This window comes from Tachypleus tridentatus, chromosome 13 (assembly GCF_004210375.1).
Source record: "Tachypleus tridentatus isolate NWPU-2018 chromosome 13, ASM421037v1, whole genome shotgun sequence".
Taxonomy (NCBI): Eukaryota; Metazoa; Arthropoda; class Merostomata; order Xiphosura; family Limulidae; genus Tachypleus; species Tachypleus tridentatus.
Genome location: NC_134837.1, coordinates 42,047,652 through 42,069,668, shown reverse-complemented (window position 1 = coordinate 42,069,668; position 22,017 = coordinate 42,047,652). Strand labels below are relative to the sequence as shown.

The 22,017-nt window shown below is 33.5% G+C and overlaps 1 protein-coding gene across 4 annotated transcripts; it reads left to right on the top strand.

Annotated features, from left to right (window-relative positions):
- The first annotated feature begins 928 nt into the window (after window positions 1-928).
- LOC143240136 (uncharacterized) lies at window positions 929-17,705 on the top strand. 4 transcript variants are annotated; one of them, XM_076482066.1, is made up of 4 exons: window positions 929-1,081; window positions 1,401-1,560; window positions 6,691-6,812; window positions 10,156-17,705. In XM_076482066.1, the coding sequence occupies exon 4, from the start codon at window positions 10,305-10,307 to the stop codon at window positions 17,277-17,279; it is 6,975 nt and encodes a 2,324-aa protein (XP_076338181.1). In that variant the 5' UTR covers window positions 929-1,081; window positions 1,401-1,560; window positions 6,691-6,812; window positions 10,156-10,304; the 3' UTR covers window positions 17,280-17,705. The 4 variants fall into 4 exon arrangements, with proteins under 4 accessions (XP_076338181.1, XP_076338182.1, XP_076338180.1 ...); XM_076482067.1 differs by having other exon boundaries at window positions 933-1,077; XM_076482065.1 differs by having other exon boundaries at window positions 943-1,560.
- The last annotated feature ends 4,312 nt before the right edge of the window (window positions 17,706-22,017 follow it).

Sequence of the window (22,017 nt, the reverse complement as noted above, 5' to 3'; positions counted from 1 at the left end):
TTCGGGTCTTAATTACATACGTGCACACACACACACAGATATATACACTCGTTATATATGTTATGTTGAAAAGTTTCGTAAAATAGTGATCATGATTTGTCTTATATATCACTTAGACCTAAATTCCATGTACTATAGGTTAAATAGCTGTGACAGAGCAGTTTATTATACGGATTTGCTTCAGCAGTCGATTGAACTTATTCGTTCTAAGACACCTTTGAAAATTGAACAGTTATTTTGATCTTTGAATTGTTTTATGTACATACGAGGTTCAAATGTTTCAAATATATTTGACATATATAAAAAAAAATGATTTGATAAAATAGTGAGATAGACCAGTTGTTTGTTACAAAGCAAAAAGCTGCTCATTAGGCTGTTTGTACCGTACCCACCATGGGTATCGAAACCCGGGTTTTAGCGCTATAAGCTGAAATAGATACAGAAGTAACACAAAATGATCCATAGATAACAGTACTAGGTGAAAGGTCAAGGCCATAACAAACCATATGTGATATTATTTTAGCTCCTGACCTTCGGTCAGAGTAGGGGTAAATATCACTTTCCAAATGGAATTGTAATAAGTTTTAATGTCTTGTTTTGCCTGTGTGGAAATATAATCACTTAATGTGCATGCGCATAAGGCTACAGCCCAGCAGGAAAAGCCCAAGCGGAGACTGCCGTTTATTTGATCACTCCGCCCGTTGCGACTGCAGCTCGTGTCAAATAGTTCCAAACCATTGCTGATATTTTTGGCTTTTTCTTATGTGTAACCTTCATAGTTGCCAATGAATATTGATTTTAGTTGGCTTCATTATGGTTCTGTGCTAAAACAAATGTTTCCAATAACCTTTATCGTTGCATGGTTCATCATGTGACTAAAGCTGAGGTTAAAAAAAATAAATCGATGTTACACCACTTGCTAATCAAACTTTTATTAATAACAGTGACAAGCGTGAAAAATAAATCCATCCCTGTAGGCAAAATGAAACTAAAGTATTGTTAATATATTCTTTCAAGTTACGAGGATCCAGGTTTGATTCTGGACCATAAATTTGATGCTGCCGTATGTTTTACGTTGTAGGTGTTGAGCATAGTATGACATGTATTAATTTTTTATACTGTTGCACAACTTAGTACCTAAAATAACGTAACATTAAATCAGATACCTCAAAATGTTCATTGCATTCCTGTAAAACACGGTACAATGCTCAATATTATCATAACATGTCATTTAGTTCACTCTTGAGGTAGAATCTAAATCTAATGATTAACAAGAAAATGTGCAAAAAATAAACAAAAAATAACAAACTTTCTTGTTCGAGAGCATGAATAAAACCATATATGTACATTCTTTCATCACTGGATTCTAAATTATAATCCAAAACTGTTTCACAAGGTAGTGTGATGCCCACAAGTGATCCCCATGCGTTCACCTGCCAGAGATGGTTCTTACTAGATCACGTGATCGTCTCCCTCCTGGTGCTGACTTGCCGATACTGTTGGGCTGATTTGGTGGAGGCATCAGACGAAAAAGGCTCCAGCTACCATCAGGCATTTAAGGTAAGGTTATTTCAATATTTAATAAAGTTGTTTTTTAGGAAGTTGTCATCAACACATCAATTATGATAAGATAACACATTCCAAGATTCTAATGATACTTTTCGTAGTACATGTATGAGTTATACTTGTGTGACTTTTATCAAGCTGTCTTTTTTGGAGTCATCCGCAATGGGTTTTAATGGACGGCATTTTGTAAGGATGGAGTAGTCGATTTGTTGAAATAATATGGCGCTCGCAAGAACAGAATCCTTTCAGTATCACCTTTTGAGAATGTCAGTCAACCCCTTTTAATTTTACCTTTCTCCTGTGTTTGTGTTACTGCTTTTTAACAGCTTGAATGTTGAATAGATACGTAGCAAATGATAATATTCGTAGATTCTGATAATCTTTTTTTTTCTTCTTTCAGATGTATTTCATTAACTGTAAGTTGCAAGAAGGTTGCCACATGAATTTGAAGTTATTTTTTTATTTATAGGATTTGCGATGTTTACTTTTGCTATCAACATATACTTATAGGATTTCTATATGAATTGTATTCACATTAGTGTGAATATTTAAACTTTAGCTTTAAGTAAAGGTACTGCTGTTTTTGCAGGTGCTATAATGAAAATGTTCATGGGATGCTATAAGCTACTTCTTTTTGTTGAAAATATAATTTTTCACATATTTTTGTAAAAAAAAAATACAACACGTAAATTATTGAAAATATTTCTCTATAAAAGTGAAGTGTTTTTTTTATTACCTATACTACACTGTTCTGTCTAATTTTGATACAAAATATTGGGGACTTTTTAATCTGTTTTTCATCAACTCTTTTTTTTTTTTTAATCAAATTTCCATATGATGGTACAGGTTTTTGTGGTTGTTTGTGATATAGTTGATGTCACTTTTAGAGCATAAAAATTCTGAATAAAATTTCACAATGTGTGTATTTGTGTGTCCATTGCTGAATACAAACACAGCATGTGTTTCTGTTGCAGCAACCACATGCATGTCCATATATATATATATATATATATATATAGACTGTTTCTCTTTTGTAAGTTATTTTAATCTGGTTTTATTTTGTATTTTGGACATTTGAAACTGTCACATGCTGATTATTTAGATTTTTATACTCAGTTGAACACAGAGGACTGTGAAAGACCACTTTGTTAATCCAGCTAAGTAATGGTATTAACTATGAAAATACTATATTTAATAAAAGTAACAGAAGATTATATATGTATATAGTGAAGCTCTTTATTATATATAACTTAATGTAATAAAATCTTCAAATAATTTTTGTTGGAAGAACATATACGTTTTTCACTAAGCTGTTACAAATCCTAAGGAAAACATGAATTTACACCTCTAACACTGTCACAGCTGTTTTATTACTTTGACAGTTCAGCCAGTACTTTAATTGATACTGTTTTACTAAACTAATCATTTTGTAACCTAATTTACATCATTCTAAATTTTTCAATGCTTTTAGAAAATTTTAACTATTAAAAAAGAAACTTTAAGAAAGCTTATACTACCACATATTTTCATATGAATGATGGTCCATCATTAAAAGTAAATTCATTTGAGATGCTTAAACTATTGATTATATTTACTGAGTAGAATTTCAATATCCAGAGGGATTAAATGCACTCTACAGGAGATGAATTACAAGAACATATAAATGAAAGTAAAGACAAATGTAAGGATATGTCAACCACATTATTTACCATATCCAGTGTCAACAAGGCCTTTTGCCCAGTATCAGACCTTGTGAGTCCAACTTAGATAGGACATAGTAGTAACTAGGTTTAAATTATGGCAGAAGAGGTAATTTGTTTAGCACCTATATGTGGTTAATTCCTGGCTATTGGACATTGTATTATTATAGAGGATGTGTCACAGTGTGTCTCATGGAAATATATTTATATAGAAAGGTTAAGAGATAATGTAGAGCCAGGGGACACAACATTTTTGCTTTTGAATAAAAGTAGATTTGAATGTTCCACCATGGAAGTGGATAAACCAACCCTAAGCTAGTCTAGAGTGACACATTCATCTCAAAAGTGAAATTGTGGTTACTTAAGAGAACTTTTCTATCTGAAGTACTATTATTGTGAAGCTAGGGATATCATTTGATAATACTAACAAGTTTAAATGAGGATTTAATGCTGGTAAAAGTTACAAAAAAGCATCAGGTGTTTTATGAGAAACAATTAAGTTGTTAAAACTGTAAAGTAGATGTCTTGTGTATGTGTGTTTGCAATTGAACACAAGGTGCTATCTCTACTATGCTCAACATGGGTATTAAAATCCAGTTTTTAACGTAAGTCTACAGGCTTACCACCAAGTCAGTGAAGGGCAGAATGAATGCAAACATGGCCAAAGTTGCCAAATAAATAATAAGGGTTCACCAGTTCAGAAATAAAAAATTATGTTGTGCACAAAGACATCAGTAGATGGCAGTATGATTTGTATTTTTTCTAGCAAGTCTTAGTGCATAAAGAGTTGTTTGTAAAGTGTTGATACTGTTGGGAAAATGTTGTTAGATATGTTATTGGCTCCATGAGATAAATATGATATGTTGAATGTTTACAGTAAATTTATCCTAACAATTTCAAAATAGAACCATGTATGGTTTTTATAAAAAGAATAAGGGGTCAAGCTCACTTAAAAGAACTTGTATGCAATTTCAACTTCCTTGGAGTACATGGTTTGTATTTATATATATATATGTATGTATATTGATACACAAATTGTTGTCATCATATTCTTCAGGGCCATCTAAAATGAGAAAATACTATGCAGAGTCTTTAGATTATATAATTATCACATTGACTTAATACTTGCCACAGGTTAATAAAAGTTATATTAACTCAAAAAGATAATTTCATATTTTGTTGTTGGCCATATGTGTTTGATTATAATATGATGCCTGGGTGGTTGGCTTTTGGAATCAGCTGCCTTCAAGAAAATTTAACTGAGGTCAAGAAAAGTTTGGATGAAAAGTAAAAGGTGATCACAGTTGAGAGCTGGAAGGGACATCATTGATGGGCTAATAAGCTCCTTTTCTTGTACTATTAAAATTTTATGAAATTTATAAACTCAAGGGTGAGTCTTGTTTCTTCATGAGGTATTGTAATGGGAGTTCATGATCCCAAGTACAAGCCAAAATTGATTTTCTGAACATTTATAGCTTTCACATACAAGACACTGAGGTTGCAAACTTAATTGTATTCACAATTAAATTCTACTGAGATTCCATAAAGTAACTGGCAAATTAAAATACAAATACATCGTGGTTCACTAATTTCAATCACTTTTACCAACTCTTCTTCACTGTAAAACATGTCACAGGTAATTCTTATGTTGAGGATGTCATAGGGGCAATACAGGTTTGGTGTATTTATTTCTGGGTTAAACAAATATAAACAAGTAACTCACAAAAATTTGTTTAATTATTAGCTACCTTTCCATCATCTTTGCTGCATTCTCAAAAATCCCCTCATTTACTAAACCTGAGTTTCAATATTAAAACAGTAAAAAATGCAGCAAGTACAGATATTTACCTCTAACTTAGTCTCTGAAGAAATTTTGCAATTGCCTAAGGTAAATAGACATTAAAAAATAATAGTAGGTGAGTGGGCATACTTGATTTAGCACTCATTAGTATTGTCATTCAGGGAGTGTGAATTCTATTGATGATGATGTTAAAATCAAATAGTTTAATAATAACAACTTTAACATTTTAATACAACATGGGATCAGTTGGTTAGTCTTGTCTGTTCCATCCTCTAAACTGAACTAAAAACTATTAATGAATAAATTAAAAACCTTTCTCTGAACAATTTTCAACAACTTTTCCAATGTAAGGAGCCCAAGACTGTACACAGTATTCCAAATGTGACCTAACCAGTGACCTATAAATGAACTTAACATCTTTAGACTTAGAGGGTTATATTATTAAACCATTTGATCTTAACATTATTATTATGTCCCCAGATCCCTCTAGCTAAGAAAAAGAAATTATAGTGCTGAAATATAATTTACAACATTATGGAACAAAAAATATATATAGCTATTGCTAAAAAGCAAATTTATAGTTAATTATTAAACTGTTTTTGCATTGACAGAAAAATAAATCCAGACTATGATGAACCCAGGTATGTTTAGAGAATATGTATGTCTGTACACTGGGAAATAGTGGCATAGTTAGATATACAAAGGAAAATTGAGAATCTACACTGACTATGATAGGCTGGATGAAACTCCTTCAAATGTGGATAAATATATTTATTAAATATATAGTTCTTTACAGGAATGAGTTCAAGATTTATGAAATTATTGTTAATTTTAGACAGATGGAAAATGTAAAGGTACTGATTAAGGATTTCTTCAAAGGTCATTGACATGTTACTGTTATTTGTATTGTGTTGGAGTAAATGGAACACTAAAATCCTTAATATTTTTCACTTATTTCATGAGGCTTGCTCCTAAACCCTTATGTTCTCATCATGACAAAGTGCTTTATCTGTAAAGTAAGCATATTATAAACCCATTAAAGCTCTTATAGTTAATACAATAAACTCAAGGACGTCAAAACTGTCAAAAACAGAAAGTTAATAAGGAAATATCAGAAATAAAGAAAAATAATAGTTTCATAACTGTTATCAGGAAAAATACATTACCTAGGAATTGTATAAACACAAATGTATGAGTTTAATGATTGAAACAAAAAAGTCCTGTAATGGTTTAAGGTTTTTGTGAGAAAAAGATTTATTTCATAATTGTTGATATGAATAAGGAAAATTATTTTTGCTACATTTACATTTTCATTTGTACTTAAACAAGTCATGACAATACCTGGTATTTTTTTTTCTAGCAGTACAATAGAATTATTATTAGAAAGACAAAATGTATGGAATATGCCTTTTAAACATTGTTTATTGTATTAACATAATTTTTCTATTGCAAACTACAATATATATGTTTCAGTTGTCTTATCTCTAATGGGTTATGATAAAAAAAATCCATTTAAAAGCTAGTGTCATGAAACAAACTATTATGTGGTTGTAAGTTGTTGTTTTTTCTGACAACTCCAGAAATATTTATTATTTATCACATCTCTTTTTAAATTCCTGACAGAGTAACCTTAGCTACCATAAACTTTTACCCATCAACATTTTTGGAGAATGAAACCTACCTGAGAAATGCTGTTACTTTTTTGAAAATCAACATTGCAGTCATCAATGTTCTCTTTCAAAACAGTATGTATTGAAAATATTTAGACATAAAGTTTGTTAGTTGAACTGTTTTACTAAATCAATGATACTAAAGTATGTAGGGATGTTAGAAAAAAAAATTCATTTGTATCAGAAAAATGTTTATTTTTACAAATGTATGTGTGTGTATATATATATATATATATTACATAATATAATGTTTACTGACAAGGGACCTGTTGGTCTCCAAGCTACTGCTTGCAATTTTGGTTTATCTGGCCCGTCAACAGTTCATTAAAGTAATATAATATTATAAAATTGAAAAATAAAACATAATTGAGCAAAAGCCAGTCTAGTTGTGATGTGGCCAGCCAACGGTTAATTAAAGTAATAAGATAATACAATGATGTAAAAATCAAAAATAAATGTAATTGAGCAAAAGTCAAGGTACAATACACTTTTCTATTTGGTGGAAAATGTCATATTACTTAGTATTTTGTCATCTCACTTATAGATCCCAGTGCCCTGAAGCAGCACGTTTTTTTCCACACTTGCCACGTGTACTTAGTATGTGTCAGTGAATGCTGCTGTTTACTTTATGTTTGAGTTCATAGCTATTCCTGGTTATTATGTCAGGACAAGGGAAAAAGAGAAAATTTGACTTGGAATGTCGTGTTTTTAAAGAACAGTGGAGTGTGGACTACATTGTTTTGAATCACACAACAAAGCATTGTGGTTAATATGCAATGAGATTGTTGCAGTGCTGAAAGAATACAACATTCGTAGAGAATATCAAATCAAGCACTCATCAAACTGTTCTCAGTTCACGGGAAAGTTACGTTCAGACAAATTCGAAACATATCTTATCATCTCAACAGTTTGTATTTATGAGGAAGAAAGAATGAAGCTGCAACAAAAGGAAGTTTCTGAATGATGCACCTGTTAGTCAAATAAGGAAATCCATTTACCAATGGTGAGCTAATTAAATTATGTATGATTGAAGGAGCCAAAGAAATGTGCCCAGAAAAAGTAGACTTATTTAAGACTATTAGCCTTTCAGCGAATACAGTTGCTCCTAGAGTCGAGGACATCAGAAGCAGTATTGTGTCTCAGCTGAAAGACAAGGCCAAAGAGTTTGAGAGCTTTTCCATCGTGCTTGACAAGTCATCAAATATATCTGACACTTTACAGTTGCAACAGATGGTAAAAAAATATGTGATGTAGGAAAAGGTTTAAGTTGGGCAGATTTACAAAGCTGTTGAAAGTGCAGGTTGTTCCAAGCCTGTGGTTCTTCATTGCATTGTTCATCATCAGGCACTGTGAGTAAAATATCTGGATCAATCATGTGTCATGGAATCTGTAGTCATTCACTCCCATGGACTCAACCATCGTTAATTCCATGAATTTTTTGTGGAAATAGAAGTAACATATCCCAACTTGCCATACCACACTTCAGTTTGATGGCTTATCTGTGGGAAGATTATGTTGTGATTTCTTGTGCTTAGAACTGAAATTGAAATTTTCTTAAATGAAATAAACTGCCCTCAACCATTACTCACAAACAGTGAATGGGTTCAGAAATTAGCTTTTTATCCAGACTTGACCATGTAGCTGAATTAATTCAGTCTTAGATTACAAGGTGAAACTATGCTTATCTGCAATTTGTACACCAAGGTGAAAGCATTTCAGGAAAAACTAATTCTTTATTAGTCCCAGTTGATGAATTGCTTTACATACTTTCCATGTGAAAAGTTTAAGCAAGAAGCAGGATCCCCATTTCCAAGCAGGTTTGCACAAGATATTCTTTGTAACCTGAAACTACAGTTCCAGGAGTGTTTTTCTTATCTTGATGCAAATGCAACAGAAATAAGGATCTTCCAAAACCCATTTGATTGTGTTAATGATGAACTGCCACCTGAACTTCAAATGGAAATGATTGATCTGCAATTCAACATGTTGAAGGACAAATACAAAGAAGGGAAACTTTGCTCATGGATTCATTTCAGTTTTTTGCACTGCCTATTTCTGTGAAAAGACATTTTCAAAGATGAAGATGGGAAATATAGTTACAGATCAGCCTTATCTGATGAGAATGTGCAACCACATTTGATAATAGGGAGCACTAACTTTGAACCACCATTAAGTGCAATTTTATCAGAAAAGCACCTGTTTCATGCTTCTTACTAATGGTAAAAAAAGACGATTATGCATCTTAAATATTTTCAGTATCTGCTCTTATGAGAAATAATTTACTGGTGTATTTTGATCATGTATGCATCCCTACTTAATTTTACCGTGACCCCTCTAGCCTGCAAAGTTAAAAAAGATCTACCTCCTGGTTCTTGTCCATAAAGAGTTGGAGACCCCTGATCTAAGCTGTCCCATTTTCTAAACTATATAAGTATTAAATAAAATAAGAGAAAAAAACAACTCAAAGCCAGCCTCTATCATTTATATAGTTATCAAGGTATCTTTGTATGCCAGCTCCTCTATTCCAGGCACTATTCTAGTAGCTCTCCTCTGAAGCCTTTCCAACAATTTAATGTCCTTCTAAAGACAGACCTTGACAGATATTTTTAAATCTGGGAGCCAACCCAAAAACTTAAAAAGTCGGGTATGATTAACGTAACTTCACTACTGTTTGCACTAGGAATTGGGGACTACATATATTTATTTGCTTTCACAGCAATGAGTGCATATTTGTTATCATGTGATATCAAAAACCACCTGATGAAATTGCCTGAACTTTTAGCCCTGTCTGAATCTGAACATGCCCATTGATTTGTTGAATTGAGAGAAAAAAGAAAAATAAAATTGTATAAAATTAGTACTGTGTTGTGCAACTGTATAACTCCATTCCTGAAAAAACATAAGTGCTAAATCTGCCATTAAAATCCTAGAAATGATGTTTGATTTAGGACTCGAATGTGAAAATAGTTCTAGACTTTCAAGAGTCAGAACTGTTCTAGATTTTTATTCTATTAGCACAGCCCTATGGATAAATAAAGTGGGAGAAAATACTAGGCATCATGGTGAAATTTTAGTCACCATGGCGACCTGGCACCTATGATTTTTTAGGTCTTTCATAAGGTAAGAATCCCTAGACTGAACACAATACTCCAAATGTGGCCTATGTACTCAAAGTTTAAAATATTCTTTTTCCTTAGAACTTCTCTTTTTGTATTATAAAAATTGAGAAATTATTTTTTTTGCTGTATTTAAATTACATGTCTATATCCATCTTTTATCTTTAATTCGTGTAACTTTGTATCACTGTTTCTGACATAAAACTTTTTTTTAGGATAGGATAGGAAGAAAAAATTAATCTGATGAAAAAAAGCAATGTTAATATTTATGAAAATTTATGAGACATTATACTGTATTTCAGGAGGTTTATGCAGTTGAAGCAGTTGGTTCAATGGAATGGACTTGCAGCTTTTTGACTTGACAGTATTTCTTCTTACAACAGAAAATTGTAGAAGTGATATTGATTACTATATATTTTGCTAAGAAGGTGATAGTAATATTTCCAGCAACATGAACAGGTATCAATATCTTTGTGATACCTGTGATCACGTGGCCGAAACCCGAGCCTTGCTTCTTCAACACACTGCTTACCACCATGCAGCTGAAGTGTTCAGATGCCCAGTGTGTCCATTTATAACCCAGTACCAAGCTAACCTACGCAGGCACAAGCGAACTATTCATGGAATCCAAGCAGGCATGTCTTCTCAGGTTTTAGAGAAACAAGTAGGAGTAAAGAAAAAGGTACAACAAAAAAATTCAGCTCAAATATCACAGGTGAGTGGTTTTTGTGACAAACAAATCAGTTCCAGTCAGTTAGCAGCACACATTGGAAAGACTCTTAAAAACTCATCCACTACAAATTCCCAATCTATGGTAAAATCCAATGAAAAATATGGAAAGAAATCAACCAAACCTTTTCCATCAGAAGGATATCTTCGCGTTAGAAGAGTTTACAGATGTCAACAGTGTGATCTTGTTACTATAAACCCCAGAAAATTTTTGTACCATTGTCAAGAGGTTCACATGGAAAGAATAACTGTGTATGAATGCCCATACTGTCTGTATGCTTCAAAAAACTTTCAAAAGTTACAAAGACACTGTGGTATGGTACACAAGAAAATGCTTGTTAAAGACACAAATTTAAATCAGGTCAAGCACAATACTTCTGGTGGACAAAAAGCTGTAAAAGGCATTCATACTTCTAGAAAAAAACTAACTAATGCTGAATCATGTTCTACATCAGTTAGAAAAAATGCTGTAAAACCTAATAATTTGCTTGTTCCACATGCTTTTACACAGGAATCAAAGGAACAAAAAAACATTTCCATAGGATATGCTGATGTAGAAGCAGGTTCTACAGTGAATACCAAAAAACAAAAAGACCAAAGGAAGGATTCTGAATATGTCAAGAGTAACTTGAAAACAAAAAACACATCTCACTTGAAGAAAAAATTCTTCCGTTGCTTAAAGTGTAGCTATGTGACTAGTGAGAGAGCAAAATACACTAGACATTGCAAATTCCATACCATGCCAAAAATAAAGTGTAAATTTTGTGATTTTCAAACAACATACAAATGGAATCTTGATCGTCATGTAAAAAATCATGGCTTAGAAGGAACTTTTAAGTGTAAAACTTGCTCTTTTACAAGTCATACTAAGCAGTCCTTATTGGTGCATCAGTGTAAACAAGAGGATTGCCAGTATAATGAACATGTAAAAATTAATTTTTCCAGTGATGTAAAAAACACCTCCAGGTCTGTTAGTAAGGATTTTAATCCAAGAAATGATGATGATGAAATTTTTGAAAATTCTTCCAAGGCAACCTTTAATTATGAGGTACATAAGGAAACTGTGAAAAGTAATGTAGTACAAAAAAGATTCAAATGTCGGTTCTGTAATTTTACTGCTTGTCCATCACGTATAAAAAGACATGAAAGGGGACATTTAACAAAAAAGAAATACTCATGCCCAACTTGTGGACTGGGTTTTGATCTTCTTCCATATCTCACTCGTCACATGAAACGAGAGCATGGAACTACTGAGCAAGCAGCAAAAAGTATTGTACAGAAGTTAAAAAGGAAGAATGGAACTGGTAAGGCAGTGCCAACATGTACTGTCTGTGGCTACAAGCCCAAGTGGGTGTCAGAATTAGAGAAGCATTTTCGTGTTCATTCAGGGCAAAAACCTTTTTCATGCTACTATTGTCACTATCAGACTAAGTGGAAAGGTGATTTGACAAGACATCTACAAAAATATCATCCAAACAAACCACAAATGTCATTTTTGAGACATAAACATGGGCAAGAAATTAGAATTAAAGCCTTAAAACATTATGAACCTGTCATGAGTAGTTACTTACCTAGTGGGAATGAAGAAAATAAGACTACTGGCACAATGAACACAAAAGCTAAAACAGTGAAAAAAAAAATGTCACAATTTTCTAAACATGAAAACAAACATCTCCAGTTCTTGAACTTGAGTGATAACCAGAAATTACCACTTGACTTAAGTGTTGCCAATAAAACTATGTTATTCAAAGAAGAATATGGAGATTTATCTTCCACTGGTGTGAGTATTTGTAAAAATGCAGTCTGTGATGTGTTACCAAAACTGGAGCTACAGAAAACTAAGTTAAAAACCATCAATGCAAATGGACAAGGTGATTCTTCCAGAAGCTCTTCTAAAGAAAGAAAATTTATTAAGAAATACAGTTGTGACCAGTGTTCTTTTGAAACACATTTGGATTCCAAATTTCATACTCATTATGTGAAACATCATGACATGCAGGAATTTATTTGTTCAGCTTGTGGTTATAAATCTAATGATCAAAAGGAAATCACTGAACATATTAAGATAAAGTTTGCTGATGATTCACTGCATCAATATGCCACATGTTTGTTGTCCTGTGATACAGGAAAGATTGACTGCCAAAAATACCTAAAGAGTGTACTTGATGTGCCAGTAAATGATATTGTAAGAGATTTAGATGGGAATGAAAGTTCTGATTTAGAAAACCCAGCTAAAGCAATAACCTGTGGCATTGAAAATGAAACAGTAGAACAAAAACCCAGTTCAGTTTCTTTGAAACATTGGGCTGAGTCTTCAGAATCAGGTAATGTGATTTTTGAAGTTGACTTTAGAGGAATTCAGTCAAAGAATGAAACCAAATTATATCGTTGTAACCTATGCAGCTTCAACCATTGTGACATGAAAGTTGTTGTAAGTCATATGGCTGTTCATGCTGGGATTAAGCCATATCGTTGCCGTATCTGTAAATTTACATCTAATTGGCGTAATTTAATTCTTAAGCATATAAAGAGCAAACATGGTGGAAACGTTCAAGACTTAGAGGAATGTTTTAGTGTTAAGTTAAAGAATCATGTTCTTTACCTTACAGGTATCTCAACAGAGAGTAAACAAAATGTTAAGAAAGACTGCTATCCCCTTGAGTGTTTTAGGTGCAGTATATGTCCTTATACCTGTGAAAAGCAATTTTACATCAAAACACATCTAAAGCAACATCAGCCAAGAAAAGAAGCAGTTTTCAAGTGCTTATATTGCCCATATTATGTAAAATATCGTAAAACATTAGTAAGACATATGAAGTTGCATGAAGAGCACTCTTCCGATGGTAGTGAAAGAAAGTTATCACATTATGCTGAGGACGAAGTTGAAGATCAAAAAGACATTTCAGTTAATTTTGTTAATGAAGATGAAAATGAAAGTTGTAACATTATTTGTGAAGATAATATGGGTACTGAGAAATCTGTAGATAATGTGGGTAATAAGAAACCTGTAAAAGACAGTGTAACAACTGGGAACCTATCCAGCAACCCAACTTTTGCATCTACTGCACTGTTCAAGAAATTCATGTGCAGTCAGTGTCCATATAGAAGTGACAACAGGAAACAGTTTCTTCATCACAAACAGTTCCATCGACCAAACAGAGTTGCCCCACATAGATGTACAGTTTGTTCATACTGGGCAACCAGACTACATCTGTTGAAACAGCATATGAAGCTTCACACAGTTGGTACAAAATCAGTTGAAAGAGAGGAGGAAACACCAAACATGGAAGGTATTGAAGGAGGTATTCCTTTTGAATTAACAACAAAAGGAAACTTTCTGGTGAAGACATATAAATGCTGTTATTGTCCAATGAGAAATCGTCGTCGGGTAAATGTTCGGCTCCACATGTCAATGCATAACAGAAGCACAGTTTCAAAATTTTCTTGTCCTCTTTGTAACTATCAGTGTAACAATCAAGGAGTGTTAGGAGTGCATTTAAAATTACATCAGGAAAGTGAAGTAGATGCTTTTTTGAAAAATACTATTGGTACAGAGGCACTGAAACACTGTGTGCATGATGAATTCAACAGTGACTCTAGTCAAAAGAAAGAAAACCCAGAAACTAAAACAAAAGAACTGAACATGTTATCTGGACAACGTTTATTAACTCCTTGTAATCAAAAAATAAATTTTAGTTATTTCTGTATGAATTGTCCAGCAATGTTTAAAAGCATTGGTGGTCTTAAAACTCATCAGAGTTTTCATGGGGTTAACCATTCCTTTCACTGCCCTTGTTGTGACTATACAGCAAGACATAAGCCACACTTGCACAAACATCTTTTAGTGCACACTCCGGCTTATGCAGCCAAACGAAAAGCATCAAATGCACCGCCATTTAATATATCTGATAATACTCATAACCTTTCAGACACAAATGGACAAATTTCTGATAAAAATGAACTCAGTGAAATAACTATTAAAGAAAGTACAATCAACAATCAGATGCTACTGCTAGAAGAGGCTGAAACACAATCTTACTTGCAAGGACTTTGCCAAAAAATTTCTCAAAAACTTTTATGTTGCCCACTTTGTCCTGCAAAATTTGTGAAGCAAACAACCTTTAATTTTCATCTAGGGCTACATGGTGGGCCTGGGCCATATAAGTGTACTAACTGTAATTATACAGTAGCAACAGCCTGTAATCTATTAAGTCATACTCCCCTTCATTCACAGCCTGGAAAAATTCAAAACATTCCTAAGAAAAACGTTCATCAATGCCCTAAGTGTCCTGCTGTATTTTCCAAGCACAGCCGTTATGATCGACATGTTAACTTGCATGGTAAGAAATCCAGATTCACCTGTAATAAATGTGATTACTCAGTCAGATGTGCAGCTAATCTACATAAGCACAGAAATGTACATGAGAAAATCCAGTCACACAGTCCACTTGTTGTACAAGAGTCCTTTATTTCTCCAGCTTTACCCTTTGTGAAGCAAGCACAAGAAACTTGTAGAAAAGAAACAACAGAATCCCCAATGGATGTTGTTGATAAAGAAAATCTAAAGTGCATATTTCGATGTGATCGGTGTCCATACACAAATGAATGTAAGGATGCTGTCCAAATTCATCAGAAACAGCACAGTGCACAAGAAGGAGTTACTTGTCCACATTGTGACTACACAACTGTTCAGACATCTGGTTTACTAGATCATATTAATAGTCACTTTCAACTTCAGGACTTCCTTATGGTTAAAGCATTTATGGAACCTCTGGTAGAACTTTGGAGTGTAGAAAATGAAAATAAGGAACAGATCTTTATCTGTCCAGACATATCTTCCATTCAACATAAGAACTTTACCAATCCACTAGAAAATAATTATGTGGAAGTAAATAAAGATAATTTTTCTCTCACACCTGCTTCTGGTATTAAGCATTCTAAAGAGGAATTTTTATTACATTTGAATGTAGTTGAAAAGAAAGATGTTTCCACGAAAACCAAGGAGGATAAAATACTTGCTTGTACATCTAAAGTGATAAATCATGATTTGGAGTATGATAAAACTGAAGACATTACAGATTTCCAATTAGCCAAGCAAAACACATATCAGGAAACAGCAAGTGGAATCTGTTCTACCAGCAGCGAGCAATTTAACATGGAAATATGTAACAAATCACAGGACCAACATGGAGCCATTTTTCACACATTATCAACAGATGTTGAAAATAATACATTATCAAAAGACTCAATAGCAAGAATAGTTGAAGACTCTGAAATTTTTAAGTTTCATAGAGTAGATTGTACATCTGAATATTCTATGGAAAAGACAAGCAAAAGAGATAAATCTTTAGAAAATGATACAACATTTGAAGAATTTACACTGGAAGAACCAGAATGTTCTAAATTTATTCATAAAAGTAGTACACCTTTAATCAACACAGAAATAAGTAAGAACTTCACTACAGATGAGCTTTTTGTTAGCAAAAAGAGCCAAAAAGAAGGCTCATCTGTGTTAGAACCAACAACAACAAACAAAGAGCAAAATACAGAAAATTCAACTGTGAACTTTCATGATTATGAGAGTAATGAAGAAAACGTGTTGGAAAATTCTGTAACAGATATACAAAATGCAGAAGATCTCAAGACAACTGTTATTGTTTTAGATCCTACAAATTCTTCTCAGCTCATAAATGATGTCTTACATAATAATGATATACTTCAGCCCATAATTAAGGAAAATCAAGATGATAGGCTGGAAATATGTGGTCAGGTATCTAGTGTCATTGACCATAAGGAGGATGAAAAAATTGAATGCTTTTCTTTCATTGATTTGGAGAGTAAATCAGCAGGAACCAAAATTATAAATGATTCAAGTTGTATTAGCACTGACGTACCACTGGAAGACTTCACTGAAAGACCTCTTGCACAGTGTGAAATTTTAAGAAACAAAGTTGAATGCACTGCTGACATTACATTGGAAGAATTGATGTGCACCTCACATTCTGATGTTATTTGTACAGACACTTACAAGTTAGAAGAGCAGAAGGAAACAATTACGTTACATACAGACATCGTTAATGAGTTTTCACCTGATGACACTGTTCAGAAAAATTTGTCAGAGCCTTCTAGTACCATTTCGGAACTAAATGGTTCTGTGAACTCAACTGATTTTCCATTTTCTACTGCTAACGAGAAGGACTTGTTTGTTGATGATCTGACAGATAATTTCATTTTTCAAGATTGTAAAGCAGAGACTGAGAATCGAGTTTCAGACGCTGAGAAAAACAAAAGTTTTTTTGAAGATGTTAGTTCGTCTGACTCTGTTCATATAGTGAGCCATAACTTCGAAGGCATTCACACCCATGATAACATTGATATCTCACCAGTTTTAGAAACTGGCAGTAAAGAAAATGAAAATGCCTTTTTCCAAACCAGCATGAATTCTAACTCGCAGTATTTTGACGTGACTTCAGTGGATGATAACCAAACTAATGATATTGTTATAGGCAGTAATGTTTTTTATAGCTGGGACATGGATTTGTCTGATGATTCCCATGTTGGTGCCTATGTTTCAGTTGGCGATTCCCGAGAAGATAATCTTTGCCCTCTAGCTCCAGATTATGATTTGTGTACATCATCTGAAGTGGTGTGTTTGACTCAAGATGAAATCGGTCTCCATGAGTCATTAATGAATTAAAATGAAATCCAAAGAGCTACTATCAGAAACTGAAGTTCAGAAACAGTTATTGTATATATATATAATTCGATTTAGAGAGGGACAGCCCAACTCACACCTACTCAAGCAAAAATACCGAAGTATTTGCATATTTCATTTAATTGTTTTTTTATAAACTTTCTGATAAAGCGTTGTTCTCGTATGGTATTTATTCTGATATTTAACATACTCTTACACAGAGACACAAACGTATAGTATGACTTCAGAGTGAAATGTTCATATGTGTACCGATATACTGTAAAACTACAAAGTGTCATAGTTCAGTTTTACACTGATGTTGTTATATGCAAAATATAAATGTGAATGAAAAAGTTGTTGAATCACCTATGAAATTTTCGTGAAACTTAGAAAGGTCTGTTTAATAAAATTATTTTAACTTGCTTTCAACAATATTCTTTGTCACACTAAAAAGTAAATTATGACTGATTACATGCAGAGTGTGTGGTAAGATTGTGAATTTGAAGCTATGTACATTTGAAAAATACTGGATAGATTTTGAAGACAAATTATCAAAAATATATACACGCTTAGCCGAAAAGATAACATTTAAACGAAAGACTTGATTTAGAGTGGGGCTCAATTACTACCAAGATGTTCACCAGGGGGGTTATATATTTGGTTTATTTTTAAATCTTGCAACGACCAGATCCTGGTTTTATTAATTGTCATTAATTTATGATAATATTTGTCACGTTTACAATATAGTTTTTCAAAACACAATATTACATTTACAATGATCTAAAACAAGTATATACGGTGATTGTGTATTAATTCCGAGGAGTTTCTTAGATTTCAATACCCTAAGATTACGATTAACAGTGTTTCCACTGTCTTCAATTAATTTAACGATGACAAGCGATGCAAGTCGAAAGTCTTTTTTTTTTTTTTATCATTACAAGTAGTCAGTCGATGTTAGTAAAACTGATAATTGATCAAATTATTAGTTATTTTATTTGATCGGTGGGCAAAACGTAATGCTTTGCACTTTTGTAACTAAGTAAGAATAAAGTTGAGTTATGTATTCAACAAGTTTAATTTCATTTTTACGCTATTATCTTAATTTAGTTTTCACTCTTGTAAGCAGTGTTCTATAATAAGTATCAAAACACGGTTTCATTTTCGATTTATTAAGACATTTGAGAGATGATTGGATGTAGTACGAAAATTTTTTTTTTTTTTTTTTACATTTATATTTTCAGTTTTTATTCTAAATACAAACTTTTATTTTTTAAATACACGACACGACCTTAGTCTCAACTATGTTGGGGTTTGTCTGTATATTTGTAAGCTAAGAATGTTTACACCTGGGCGATTGGCTCCTTAAGCAATCGCATAGGATGAGCAAATTCAGCGATGAAAATTCGAATTTGCGAGGCAATCGCCCTGACCGCTAGATCTACAAAATCCAATAAGACGATTGTACGACGGCAATCTTTATTATAATTTGGTTTATCAGATTTTTGAATTCAACTAATTTTTATTATTTTGTCACAAAAACCTACAAAACGAGATTCTATATTAAAATCTAATTTCGCCCTCCCCAGTAATACAGCGGTATCTCTGTGACTTGTACCGCTAGAAACCGTGTTTCTATGCGTGTAGTAGACAGAGCCCATTGTGCGTAACTACGAACAAACAAAATGATGTTTGTATTAGAATCAAAATTCTGTAAGTCGTTTACACTTAGCACTTCAATTGCAACTTTCTGTACAGAATAAATAGAAGTATTTGAAACATAAATTTCCGTGTAATGTAGCTTATCATTCTTTTATATGGAGATTAAGAGCTGTATGAAAAGGCTTAGATTTTTCTAAGAATTAATTAGTGAAACTGATACTGATACTATTCATAGTTAGTTAAAGCACGTTTGTTGTTGGCAGAAACTATAAAAGTGCACCAAGCAAGAGTGTGTCTGAAGAATAGAAGTTATTCGAGGGCTATCTGCGCTAGCCGTCCCTAATTTAGCTGTGTAAGACTAGAGGGAAGACAGCTAGCATCAACACCCACCGCCAACTCTTGGGCTACTCTTTTACTAACGAATAGTGGGATTGACCGCCACATTATAACGCCCCCACGGCTGGGCGGGCGAGCATGTTTGGTGCGACTGGATTCGAACCCACGTCCCTTGGATTGCGAGTCGAACGCCGTAACACGCTTGGCCATGTCGGGCCTAAGAATAGACGTTATGTGTGCACAAGCTGGTTCCACAGTAAATCTGTTCAACCATTGGATACCTTAAGCAGCTGGAGGACGAAAAAGGTTTTATGTTAGCCTATATGAAGACATACTGGTCAAGTCGTATGCAATGTTTATGAATGTCTGTGTCATTGAACTGTAGAAAATAGATGCAGGGAAATCATTGTTCTCCTACACTAGCTTATGGGTGGCAGATAAAAGGAGTGGTTTACTTTGGATATGACAAACCTACAAAATAGTCGTAGATAATGGAAATTACCATGCATGACTATTATGACGATGCATAGTTGACAGAGTATAAAAGAATGTGACAACGTAAACTGTAATGACATAGATTATAAATATAATGTTAAAGTAACGTGCATATCTTCTTCATATATACAATGTTATAACTAGAACTATATGAAAATAATTTTATCTATTTGTAATGGCCAAGCGCGTAAGGCGTGCGACTCGTAATCCGAGGGTCGCGGGTTCGCGCCCCCGTCGCGCTAAACATGCTCGCCCTCCTAGACGTGGGGGTGTATAATGTTACGGTCAATCCCACTATTCGTTGGTAAAAGAGTTGGCGGTGGGTGGTGATGACTAGCTGCCTTCCCTCTAGTCTTCCACTGCTAAATTAGGGACGACTAGCACAGATAGCCTTCGAGTAGCTTTGTGCGAAATTCCAAAAAAACAAAACAAAAAAAAACTATTTGTAATACCTGCAAAGCTTTAGGTATCTATTTGTTACTGCATACTACTAAAAAAAATTTCTGAGAAAACTAATTACAAGTAACTAAATTCTTCTTTCTCTTTTAAACAAATTGACCATAAAGAAATTTCACCTTATGTTTAATGTAAAATTAAGAGTGAAATGATATACTAAAACTTGGCAAATATATCAGTGACACTAATTTATAGATATAGTATTTGTTTAGACAATATTTTGTCAAAATGGAATTCAATGAAAAGTATTTTTGTCTGCAGTTTGTAATTTACAAAACAACATCAAAAACAGGGAAAGGGAAATATTACTTTCTAAATAATGACACATCACTAGCTGTTTTATTTGAAAAACTATGCCAACCCGTGAAATTAATGCGGAAAATTAATATCAGTTTCTTTGTTGGTAAGTGCCAAGATACTCAGTGTACTATCTCTGTGTTTCAAAAACCATATTTGTAGCGTTATAAATTATCTTATTCACTGCTGAACCATTAGTGGGATACGAGTAAGAAGCTTATAAACTAATAAGAGATAGATAACTGATGGGGAAATGGAAAGTTTTCTAACGTGTCACTACCATGGCCTGGCATTGCTTGGTGATTAGGACATTATTCGCAGTCTACGGTTCGTGAGATAGAAACCCGTTGTCGAAAGTGATCGACTTTTCATCCGTGAGAGCGTTATAATGTGACAATAAATCTCAACTTTTATTGTTAAAAAGTAGCCTAAACGTTTGTGGACTGGACTAAAATTCTACCGGGGAAAAGCTTGAAGGAGCCGACAAACATAGACATACAAGGGTTATTTCAGAGTGAGGCTGTGCAAATGGCCTACGTATTGCAAGCTAGGATGAATACCACACTCCGCCTGGTACGTTTATACCCACAACACAAAAATACATACTCAAGACGTATATTATTTCATGTTAAAATACTACTCATATGCAATTCATAGATCAGTAATTTTGAAAACACGCAGAAAGAGTTGTTAATGAAATAGAAGATTCTGAAGATAACGTCTTTAACAGAAATATTGTGGTATATATATCCTTTTCAATGAACATCTTTATTGTTAAAGTTATTATACGCGTTACTTTAAATATCAGGCTTATGGCATTAGCCAGATAATTATTTTATTATTCTAACAGACCATTTGTCTATTTCTTCACATAATTGTTTAAGGGAGTTTTCCGGTGCCTAGGTGGACTAATCCTCACTTAGTTATAGATAATCACTGTATGCTTTACCTCTAGTCAATCTCCTCTAAAGTTAGAATGACGAACGTCAATATGCCTCGTGTATCTAGCACTAAGTAATTACTATTTTATGAATATAGTTTAGACATAACCTACTCTAACTGAGTTTAATTTTAAACATTTATCGATTTCGTAATTGGGAACTATCGCAATACTCTCAATCAATAATGTTTGTTTTGAAACTCGTGCAAAGATACAATAAAGCTATATGCGCTATCCGTCCATAATTTAGCAGTACAAGACTAGGAAGAAGGTAGCTAGTCATAACCATCCATCACCAACTCTTGAGCTTCTCTTTTACTAATGAACAGTTAGATGTATCGTCACGTTATAACGTCCCCATGGATGAAAGGGCGAGCATGTTTGGTGTGACGGGGATTTGAACTCGCGACCTACAGACTACTAACAATCTGGCTATGCCGGACTAGTCAGTCAATACTAATACACAAATTATTTTGACAGAGAACATAACATACTTAACAGGTACACTTATTACCTGAACAAATATATCACTGAAAGGGCGAGCATGTTTAGTGCGAC

Coding starts and splice junctions, on each gene's coding strand:
- LOC143240136 (XM_076482066.1), top strand. CDS start 10,305: ATGAACAGGTATCAATATCTTTGTGATACCTGTGATCACGTGGCCGAA.